Below are 12,319 nucleotides of genomic sequence, written 5' to 3'. Positions count from 1 at the left end.
AGTTATAATCTTTGAAATTTTTGTGGTGCTTTAAGGTCTGTAAAATGCTTTACATGGATGATCTATTTGAGATAATTACAACAGGTATATGCCCCCATATTTTAATGAGGAAACTGAGACTCAGAGAAGGCTAAATTACTTCCCATGGTCATTCCACTAGTAAGTGTAAGAGGCAGGATTTGAATTCATGTTTAAAATAAAGTGCTATGTGAAGTCTAAAGGGGGGGATATATTATTGATCAAAGGGATAATGGATAGCTGAATGGAGAAGGTAGCATTTAAAAGATGGGTAGGAGTTTAACAAAGATGGGGAGTGAGGACATTGTGCACACAGGGAACAGCAGGAGCAACTGTATTAAGGCTAGGCAGCTCAGATTATGCTGAGGGGCAGAAACTGTCCAATTTATTTGGTTCTAGAGTGTGTTTCCACACATATTATATGAGATAAGGCTAGAAAAGTGGGTAGCCCCTAGTTGTGGAGGATTTTGAATGCTAGACAAAAAGGATTTTGTACTTTACTCATTGTAGAACTTGGATGTTTTAGATTTGAGAGGAGTGCCATGCATGAGGTAAATTATGATGGATTAAATGGTGGGAGGAGAGGATAGAGACGAGACGTCTTCTTGTTTGGAGTTATGGCAGTGGCCTGAGAATTGGGTTACAAGGGCCTGTGCCAATGTTGTGGTAGTGGAAATGGAAAGGAACAGATGTATGTGAGAGATGTTGAAGAGATAGATTGGTAATTGATTGGATATGAGGGAGGAGGGATCAGGTTAGGGTTAAACATAACAAGGTTGTGAAGATTGGAGACTGGCTAAATGGTGGTGTTCTATGGTTCTGGCCAAATTGCAAAGTTTCTTAAAGACAAAGCATTGAGTTTAAAAATAATTTTCCACATTACTTAAATATGTGGGCGGATCTGTGATTGGTCCAAGTGGTTATTCCTTCCATTAGTGCAGATCACTATGTTTTTGTGCTTTCTCTCCTAAGAATTACATCTGCATGTCCACTAAAGCTCCTATATCTTTTTCAGAAAAACTATTATCTAACTGTGCAGCCCTCATCTTGCATTTGTGAAGTCGTGGTGTAAGGCCTTGTTTTTATCCCTATATTTTGAACCTAAGTGTAAGACCTTATTTTTGTCCCTATTAAATTTCCTCTTGATTCAGACCAAAGTTCTGATTTGTGAAGATATTTTTGAATTCTGACTCATTCATCTTGTGTGTTAGCCAGTCGTCTTAGTTCTCCTTTGTATCTCCTTAGTATCTCCTTTGTAGCAGCCCAACTGTTCTCCTTGACTTAATTTCTTTATGTTTAATTACCCATTTCCTCACATAGAACTTTGGATCCTGAGGTGGCAGAGCCCAATTGTGGTGGTTCTATTATCTCTGATGATGAGAAGATATAACTACTTTGGCACATTGGTTACATTTCATATCTGTTTATTGTCCTTCTTCTAGTTTCATCTGCTGGGATGCATGCCAATCTCTCTGCAGACTCATTTTCTCTGACACTAGTTTTTGATGTTTTGCAAGGCAATGTTGTTCACAGACTTTTATCCTAATCCAAATCAATCCAGCAAACAGTTATTAAGCACCTGCTATGTGCAAGGTTCTGTCCTAGCATTGGGATGCAAAAAGTTAGGCAAATAGTTGTTGCTCTCTAGAACCTTACATTTTACTGGAGAGATATAAACACATAAGTATATAGATGATGATTTGAGGGAGAACACAGCACTAACAACTAGGGGTATTAGGAGAGACTTCCAATAAAAGGTGGCATATGAATGAAGCGTGGAAGAAAGATAAGGATTCTAAAAAGTGGAGGTCAGGCAGGATGGCATTTCAGACATGAAAAATAACATGTACAAAGGTATGGATTCAGGAAATTAAATACTTTCTTCAGGGAATAGCAACTTGGCCACAGAGGCAGTCATTCGGGTAATATTGTACAATTATTCCAGAAAAGGAGAAAGGAAGCCTGGATGAAAAGCTAAGCTGAGAAGTTCATATTTTATGTTAGAGGCCATAGGTAGCCACTGAAGTTTCTTGAGCAGGGAAAATGACATCATCGCAACTGTGGTTTAGAAAGATTATTTTTATTTCCATGTGGAAGAGAGGAGGCAGGAGAGACTGGAAGTTGGAAGTCTAATCAGGAGGCTGCTATAAGAGTTGAGCTGAGAGTTGATAAGGATCTGAGCTGTGGTGGTGATTGAGTAAAGAATAGGGGAAAGAGGTAGAGTTTCAGTTCATGGGGTCAACCTGTTCTATTATCCTATTCCCTCTCAATTTGCCCTTTCCATTGTCTTTTGGAAATTCACAAAAACATTTCCCTTCTCTCTCCATTTGACTTTTTTTGGTTTCCCCCTTCCTATGGCATTTCATTTATAGGTGATATTAGCCTTGTTAAATATGCATTTGTTTTTAATGTTAAAAATTATTTTTTTAAATAAACTCAAAGTCTTCAATATACTGGTTTCAGATTCTGGTTCTTACTCATTTTGTATTCTCCAAACACAGGTGGATCCCCAGGTCCTGGTGGGCATCTAGCAGAAACCAACCTACATGTCATAGTAATGATTCCATTCAATGACGACCCCTTTGGAGTTTTTATCTTGGACCCAGATTGTCAGGAACGGGAAGTAGCGGAAGATGTCCTTTCAGAAGATGATATGTCCTATATTACAAACTTCACTGTTTTGAGGCAACAAGGGACCTTTGGAGATGTACGAGTAGGCTGGGAAATACTGTCCAGTGAGTTCACTACTGGATTACCTGCAATGATAGATATTTTATTAATTGGAATTTTTCCCAGCTCAGTACAATCACAGCCACATAGGAGACGCCATCACAGTGGAACAGATGCTTTGTACTTCAGTGGAATGGAGGATGCATTTGGAACCATTAGTTCAAAGTACCATACTACCAGGAATAACACAATTGCCAACTTTACATTTTCAGCTTGGGTGATCCCTAATGCCAATACAAATGGATTTATAGTAGAAAAAGATGATGGCAATGGAACCATGTACTATGGTGTGAGGATTCAAACAAACACTTCCTATGTAACACTTATGCTTCATTACACTACCCTGGGTTCCAATGTTACTTATGTTGCCAAAACAACAGCCGTGAAATACTTGGAAGAAAACATTTGGCTTCATCTTCTGATTATCCTGGATGATAGCATAATTGAATTCTACCTTGATGGAAATCCAATGCCCCGAGGATTAAAGAGCTTGAAAAGTGAAGCAATAGCTGATGGTGAGTGAAGTCTTCACAGCCAGTGTATTAGATTTGGAGTTATCCTAAGTTGGAAGGTATGAGGAAAAGCAAGTGTTCATTAAAAATGAATCACTTTTTTTTTTTTAAAGTTGCAGGTTTAGGAAAAACTACTAAACATGGATAAGAGTTCACGTAGCTGAACTGTGTGGGCTACTTTGAAGAAGCATTCTTATGTTTAAACTGGATTAAGTGTTGTTTTGAGGAGCATTTGTGTCTGTATATTCTCACTTGGTGACCTCATAAGATCCCATGGTTTTAATTATTATTTTTGTTCGGTTGACTCCTAAATCTAAATCACCAACCCCAGTCTCTTTCCTGAGCTCCCGTCGGTCATCACTAAGTGCTGATTAACTGTTTCTAAGTGGGTGTCGTATAGGTCTTCCAAACTCAGTGTGTCCAAAGCAAAACTCATCATCTTTCTTTCTAAACCCACCCTTATTCTGAAATTTCCTATTTTTGTCAAAGGCACCACCTTATGTCCAGGTACCCAGGTTCAAAAATTCATTGCTGTTCCCAACCCTTCACACACACACATGTACATACTTGTTGTTCACCCATTTCAGTCGTATCTGGTTCTTCTTGACCTCATTTGGAGTTTTCTTGGCAAAGTTAATGGAGTGGTTTGACGTTTCCTTCTCCTACTGAGGAAGCTGAAGCAAACAGGGTTAAATGACTTGCCAGGGTCTCATAGCCAATATGGGTTGGAGGGTAATTGAGCTCAGGTCTTCTTTACTCTAGTGATTTGGTATGTTCATTATGGCTTTTCTGGTAAATGAACAGTTAGATAGGATGAGTAGATAAATATTTGTCCATATATATGTATTATTTTGAACAATAAATAAAGAAAAATGTATTGAGGTTACATTCTTTCTCAGCACGTTCTTCATATGACCTTAATCGATTTTCTTTCCCATTTTTGATATTGAAGTACTCAATGTATACCTGTTTAGAATATGTGCAGCAAATTTCCTAATGCCCTTGATGGGCCTTGGCAGAGGCTTGTGGTCTGCACTGGAGGAGGGAGTGCCTGCACTGATTCTTAGTTATGGCCTCCAGTACTAAGCATTGCAACCTAAACTGAACTTTTCCTCCTCTGAAATTCTTTAGGTTCAATTTAATACATTTCAACAAATATTTATTAAATGCTACTACCTATAGAGTGAAGTCAGAGTGGTACAGTGGTTAGAGGACCAGACTTGGAGTTAGGAAGGCTAGGATTTGAATTTTGCCTTTAACATACTGTGGCCATAGGCAAGTTGTTTAATTTCTGAGTGTCCTAGGAAACTAAGACATAAATTGCCAACAAAGGTATGATTTGCATCAGTCAAAAGAGTTTTCACACTTGGATGTTGGCTATGCAAATTAAATTATAGATTCAAACAAGAGTACAATGAAGTATCTTTACTACTCATTGGGTCAGTAACATTTATCTCTTTATATTGTTATTTAGTCAGTCAGTAAACATTTTTCAGGAGACAGTGTTACTCAGGAGAAACACTAGTCTCAGAGTCAAGAATGGTTCAAATCCTGCCCTTGACATATACTAGTTATATGACCTTGGACAAACCATTTAATCTCTTAGTACCCCCAGCTAAATTATAAGGCTGAAATTGCACAGCAGGTGCTAATCTACATTGGTAGAAGGAGCTTTCATATACCAGTGAACTTACGGGTGTGCAAAAAAAGATATCACCTCCATGAAAACGTTCTTCTGGTGCCTCATTGTGGGGTTGAGAGGGTAAAGAGAAGCAGGTTTTTCCAATACAAATGGTAGCTATTAATACTTTTATCAAATTGGAAAAGGTTAAGGTCTGATAATGGTTTATCTTTTAGCCAAGGAGAGCCTTGATAAATTTGGAGAGGCTCATTATTAGATTGACTACCTGGTGATAACTTTTTTTGGAGGGACCACCACAAATGCACAAGACCATTTACTACAACAATGGGAAATTATAGATCATTATATTATTCAAGAAAGTCTTGTTAGAGTGTGTATGTGTGTGCACGTGCATACATGTATATGTATATGTGTACATATATACATATTAATGTATGTATGTTCTGTCTCCTCAAAATAGATTTTAAATGTAGTGATGGAAGGAGCCATAGCTTATACATTTATATCCCCAAAAAAGTTATTGTAGGATAACATCCAGGCCAGGGAGTTATCTACAGAACCAGGAAAGAAGGAAGGAAAAGGGACACAACTAAATTTTATGGCAATATTGTTCACTTAGGCTGTCTGATGAACTGGTAATGGCTTTTCATTCTCAAATGCCATAGGAAAATGAATAGAACTTACATTATAAGAAAACCTTTATTTTGGAGCCAGATGAATTAACTGAGTGGGAATTATGCTCCTGGTGCACTGACAAAATGATGTTGACTTGCTTAGTCCATAGCCATAGCTGTGGGCATGTGGCCAGCTATGTTTATAAATTTCCAGATTAATGTGTCTACTTAAAAGGAGGAAACTTAGTGATGGTTTATAAAAAATGTTATCACTGGGACAGTTTTACTTATTGACTTGGAAATTCACCTCAGAGGTTCCCTAGTATAAATATAGTTTAGTTGAACCATTATCTCTATTTTATAGAGGAGGAGGCTGAGGATGAGAACAGGTTAGATGACATATCCAGGGTCACATTGTTATTGAGTGTCTGAGTCAGGATTAAAACTCAGGTCTTCCTGATGCCAAGTTCAACACTTTATCCTCAATGCCACCTAGCAAATTATATTTATTGACTAGCTGTGTGATCTTGGGCAGTTCACATAACCTCTATTTGCCTCAATTTCCTCATCTGTAAAATGGAGACCATAATAATGCTTACTCCCCAGGGTTGTAGTGAGGATTAAATGAGATAATTGTAAATTGTTTAGCACAGTTTCAGGCACATAGCAGCACTGTATAATTGTTAACTTTATTATTACTGTTCTTGTTGTTTGTCCTGTGTTCTCGAAGAGAACCAATGACATCAGGAACATGATGTCTTGACTTGCACATGAATTGGATTTGAATGAGGCAGAGCTGAGCAAAGTCAGCCTTGCTTTCTCCCCTGGAGACTATTACTCTTATTATTTCCTCATTTGATGAATGTGAGCTGGTACCTTAAAGTTGTTTTAGTTTGTATCTCTTTGATGATCAGTGAGGTTGAATATCTGTTAAAGTAATTACTAATAAAGTGTGTTTCTTTTTTCATATTGGTTACAGATTGAGAATTATCACTGTGGCTTTTTAGTAGTTCCATGTATTGTTTAGTTATGAAAATTTTATCAGTTATATTTGAAAGTAAATATTTTCTGAGTCTGTTACATTTCTTTTTCTATGAATTATGTTGCTTTTTGTAGCTCAAAATGGGAAAGCACAAGCTAGGAAGACCTGGGTTCAAGTTCTTTCTCTGACATTTCGTGGATGTATGACCCTGAGCATGTCATTTAACCTCAACACTCTAGACAACTCTCTTAAGACTCAAAGTTGTAGAGAAGATGGCTACCTACATTAATAGAGGGAATGTCCTCATCCAGGAGTTCTTTGTATTAATGAAATCAAAGTCCAGTCCCTTATTTCTATCCACCTTTGTTGCACAGAATTAAAAAAATTATGCCATGAAGTACATCTATCTTTTACCTAACAATTCCTTCTCTTTTCGATACAAAAAGGTCATAATTGAGAAAGTTTTTGAGAAATGTTATTAAGAAAAATATATAATTGAGAAAAATATTTCATTCCATTTCCCCCCCCCAATTTTTGTAATTTACATTTAAAATTATTTTCCAACCATAAATGTTGCTATTTATTGGGTGCTTCCTATGTATGAAGCATTGAATTAGGGGCTGAAGGAAATACAAAGATTGATAAAGGGTGGTCTGCCTTTGCCTTAAAATCTAGTAAGAAACATACCCAGAATCAGAACATCAGGCAGAGTGGGAAAATGTGGTGATACATACTAAGAGAGTGCCCTGTGAATTTTGAGGAAGAAAATAATACTTCTTCTGAGAGGAAATAGATAAGGTTTCATAGAAAAAAATGATCTTTACATTGGACCTTATTGGGTTGAAATAGGATAGGTAGAGTTGGGTTTAGTGTGTGGGGGAAAGGGGAAGGATAAGGATGCCTTCAGCAATTTTTATCTTAAATAGGATCATAGAATTTAGAGCTAGAAGGGTCATGAGAGATTATTTCTCCAACTCTGTCAAGACACAGGATTGAAACTTAGATTCTGATCTTGAATCCAGCACACTTTCTACTTTTCTTAGCCAGTTCTTTCACAGAAAAGTAATATATTTAAAACATCTTAATATAATTAAAAATTTAGTCAACACATATTATATCCTTTATAGAACTTTGAAGTATGGAAGAAGTTTAGTTAATACAGCAGTTTTGGCTATATAAAAGATATGGCTTATGCCATGTTATCTTTAAATGCAGTGGTTCTATTTCATAAATCTGTCTTGTGATTTAGGAAGCTATTTAAGAAGATATAGCTGGTTTGTATTATGCTACATTTCTATTTTAAAATTAAATATTAACACTAATGTCTAATTTCAGGTCCCGGGATAATGAGAATTGGTGCAGGGATGAATGGCAATGACAGATTTACAGGATTGATGCAAGATGTGAGGTTGTATGAGCGAAAATTGACCCCAGAAGAAATCTATGAACTTCATGCTACTCCAGCAAAGAATGATTTGCACCCTATTTCTGGGTACCTAGAGTACAGACAAGGGGAAACCAATAAATCATTCATTGTTTCAGCAAAAGACGACAATGAAGAAGAAGGAGAAGAATTATTTATACTTAAGCTGGTTTCTGTACATGGTGGAGCTCGTATTTCCCAAGAAAACATCACAGCAAGATTAACAATACAAAAAAGTGACAATGCCAATGGATTGTTTGGTTTCACAGGAGCCTGTATCCCAGAGGTAAGATGCCAAACGTGGAATACTCCATGACAGTGACCATAGCTGATAGGGAATGCTCTTGAGATTTCTTTCAGCCCTAAAGAAATAGAGCTCCCCCCACATTAAGGTATCTTTGCTTTAAGAAAGAAAGTTAAGAACCAATTAGATTGGGGACTCGGTGTTTTTTTTTTTGGTACTTAACTTGTGATTTCATGGCTGTAGAGATCTCCCAAAAAGGAACTTCCTCTACCAGTGTATATTTCCACCTTATCAGCGACTTAATCTTAGCTTCTGTTTGGCTTTTCCAGCCCCTTCCTACTTTTCTAGTCTTACACCTTATGCCCTCCCTACCCCGTGTACCCTGTGATCCAGTGGCCATGGCCTTCTTGCCTGAAACACCCGATGTCCCTACTCTAGGAATTTTCACTGGCTCTCCACCGTGCCTGGCCCTCGTTCTCTCCTCATTTCTGCCTCCAGCTTCCCTGGCTCCCTTTCTGTAGGAAGTCTTTCCTGCTCTCCCTGAACTCTAGTTCCTTCCCTCTGTTACAAGTTATCTCTACAAGTTATCCTTTCTGTATCTTGTTTGTACATAGTAGTTTGCATGTTGTTTCCCTCATTAGATTGTGAGCTTCTTGAGAGAAGGGACTGTTTATTGCCTTTCTTTGTATCTTCAGTAAATAGTAAATGCTTAATAAATGCCAATTGACAGACTAACTGGTAGTTGCCTAGGGCATGCCCAGAGCCATGCAATCTTGTGTCAGGCATGTGTCAGATGTGGGACTTGAACCCAGGCCTCCCTGCCTCCGATAACTCTATATCCTTTATGCCTCATTTCCTGAATATGAATTAATGTATTCACATTATTGAACAAATGATCTTTTAGAGTCAGGCCTGAGAATAAATGCATCTCACAGATCGAAATTATCTTCAAGACACCACTTAATTTCTACTGACTTCATGGGCTTTTATGAGAATGAACTATTTATAAATGATTTATATGTTGAGAGTTGATGTGAAAATGGGATGATATTTATTTGTTGCACTTACTACTAATATATGCAAAAGGGATGTAAAACTTATTGATATTTATCTGAGATAAATATCAGATATTTATTATCAAATATTATCAAATATTCAGATAAAACTACTTACTCAAGGGCTAGCTAATAAGCTTCTGTAGGCATAGTAAATGCCGTTCTTATCAGCCTTCTTGGCTGGTGCGAATTTACAGGGCCCTTTGCTGCTCTTCTTATCTGTCCTTTCTAAGTCTTCAGGGCCTCACTGTAATCTTGTTGGTTTCCTGTTCAGGAACATGAGACCCTTTGAAGCAGTCTCCCAGGTGTTACATGTGGCAGCAAAGGCCTGTGGGAACTCCAAGGACCTGATGAGAGTTCTGACTCTGCCTTAGCAATTCGATTCCAGCATGTTTCCTTTAATTATATGATCAAAAGATAAAATGATTAAGATTAAAAGACAAAGTCAAAATTTAAATTTTATAGATCATATGCCCCATTCTGCTACAAATGGGGGAAACAAGTATCAGTATAAAGTGTACACTGACCTTCCTGATCTATTTATAAGGGAAGGAAGTGAGAAATCTCCACAATCCCTGAAGTGTGGGACTACAATTCTAGTCAGTCAGTAAACATTGACTAAGTGCCTGCTATGTGGCAGACTCTGTGCTAGGCACTGGGGATTCAGCGAAAGGCAGGAAGACAGTCCTTGCTCTCAAGGAGCTGATGGTCTTAATGCGGGAGACAACACACAGACAACTATGTACAAATAAACTATCTACTGGATGGAGATCATCGACAGAAGGAAGGCACTAGAATGAAGGGGGATTAGTCCTGTAGAAGATGTTTTAGCAGGGATTTTAAGGAGGCCAGGGAAGCCAGGAGGAAGAGATGAGGAGTGAGAGAATTTGGGGTATTGAGGACTGCCAGAGAAAATGCCCAGAATCAGGAGATGAACATCTGGGGTTGAATAGTATGTGGGGGGTTGGGCTGAGGGTGTGAAGTATAAGGAGATTGAAAATGTGTGTGTGTGTGTGTGTGTGTGTGTGTGTGTGTGTGTGTGTGTGTAAGGTAATGAAGGATTTTGAATGCCAAACAAAGCATTTTATATTTGATTATGTTATATTTGATCCTGATAGTGACAGCCCTGGAGTTTATTGAGTAGAAGTGTGATATCGTCAGCCCTGAACTTTAGGCAGATTACTATGACAGCTAAGTGGAGGACGGGGACTTGGAGTGAGGAGAGATTCGCTGCAGGTAGAGTTGGCTGTTGCAGTAGTCCAAGCATGAGGTGATAGAGGTCTGCCTGGCGATGTCAGAGGAGAAAAGGAGGCATATGCAAGATCTTAGGGAGGTAAAATGATCAGGCCTTGGCAACAGATTGGATACACAAGGTGAGAGAAAGTGAGGAGTCACGGAAACCACCTAGGTTGCAAGCCTGGGTAACGGGCTCCTCCAGAATAATGAGTGCTCTGGAGACTTCTCCTTCTCTGGATAAAGTGTGGTATGGACTTTTGGTCAGGATTTGGATTATCACATTACCAGTGACTCTGATGTACATTTAAAAAGAAAGCTCTAATGATAGTACCTTTTATTTGGCTGGCATTTTAAAGGTGTCAGAACACTTTCACGTGCATTTTTAATTAATCCTTACAATAGCCATGTGAGGTAGAAAGGGCAGACTTAATTGTCCCCATTTTACAAATGATTTTACAAATTGATGCTTAGTGAAATTGCGATGTGTTCAGAGTTACACAGTAAATAAGTAGAGCCTCCTGGAACTAGGTATTCTGAATGCAACCCTAAGCTTGTGCCATAGTCTTGCCTAGGGTGGGCAGTCTGCAGCCTCAAGGCTACATGTGGCCCTCTAGGTCCTCAAATGTGGTCTTTGGGACTCAGTTTTCCCATCTATAAAATGAAGAGGCCGGAGTGGAAGACCTTGAAGTTTCTTTCTAGCCCTAAGTCTGTGATCCTGTGGTCAGCTCATTGTGTGCGTGAGGCAGGAATTTTGGGTACGAAATCCTGGCCTGGCTCTTCTCCCAGCTAACTTCATAATGCCGGACATCTTTAATCTCTTTGGCCTCAGCTGCCTTCAAATGTGGGAGTTGAGCCGGATGCTCTTTATGGTCCCCATTAGTGCTTTCATTCTAATTCTGAGCTGTGGAAGAACTTACTGAGAGAAAGAAATTGAATGCTGGAACTGGATGACAGTGGGGAGTAATTTGTGGAATTCTTATTCCTGGAAATGTTAAGAAAAGGGTTAGCAACTCCTTTTTATCTTATCTAAAGGCATGTCATGCTATGATATTTTTGTATCATGTTCAGAGAAAAAACAATGCCAGTCTTATGGATTTTTAAAGAGGCTACAATTTTGTCAATGTGAGAAATGGTACTTTTCTGAAAATGTGTCCTTCCCCCTCTTAGCTCTAAAGGTCTCTCACAGATTGTCTCACGGTGATGACCTGTGTTTATAAACTTCCGCTTGTAGTCATTTGACATGATCTAAGCTGCCAGTTAGTCTAGGTTAAAAATAAAATATTTTTATTAAATAATTGCATTATTTTGAATATTTAGCACATTATGCTTTAGTATGATGTATATGTGCACGTGTGTGGAAATCCTTTTGTAATTTTAAACTCCCATGCCAGCCCTGGAGTCAGAAAGACCTGAGTTCAAACACTTATTAGTTATGTGACCCCTGGGCAAGTCATTTAACCCTGTTTGCCTCAGTTTCCTCATCTATAAAATGAGCTGGAGAAGGAAATGGCAAACCACTCCAGTATCTTTTCCAAGGAGACCCCAAATGGGGTCATGAATATTTGGAAACAACTGAAACAACTGAAAAATGAAAAGCCTCCCTTCATTGTAAAGTCCTTTCTACCACCACTGGCCTCCTCCAGTTAATTGGCTATTTGGCTGAAAGACCTTTTCTCCTATTGCCATTTTCTACTCTGCTATATTTTCTCTGTCATATTTCAGAACCTAAACTTTCTACTTTAATATACTTATTTTATTGAAGTACACCTATGTATTTGAGTGCCTCTAAATGAATAAGGTTTATTGCTTATTGCATCAGTTTCAGTCTTTTTTAGTGACACTGGTCTAAAGAATTTAAGTATG

General features: G+C 38.3%; 1 protein-coding gene across 1 annotated transcript in view; it reads left to right on the top strand.

Annotated features, from left to right (window-relative positions):
* Positions 1-12,319, top strand: part of ADGRV1 (adhesion G protein-coupled receptor V1) — a 712,618-nt gene that overhangs the window by 99,867 nt on the left and 600,432 nt on the right. The window contains 2 exon segments of the mRNA XM_078151750.1: positions 2,520-3,263; positions 7,834-8,207. Of these exon segments, the coding sequence (XP_078007876.1) occupies positions 2,520-3,263; positions 7,834-8,207 (1,118 nt within the window).

The sequence above is a fragment of the Phascolarctos cinereus genome, unplaced genomic scaffold (assembly GCF_003287225.1).
Source record: "Phascolarctos cinereus isolate Bilbo 61053 unplaced genomic scaffold, phaCin_HiC Scaffold_4;HRSCAF=312, whole genome shotgun sequence".
Lineage (NCBI taxonomy): Eukaryota > Metazoa > Chordata > Mammalia > Diprotodontia > Phascolarctidae > Phascolarctos > Phascolarctos cinereus.
Note: the sequence above shows the minus strand (reverse complement) of the source record. Positions and strands in the feature narration are given on the sequence as shown.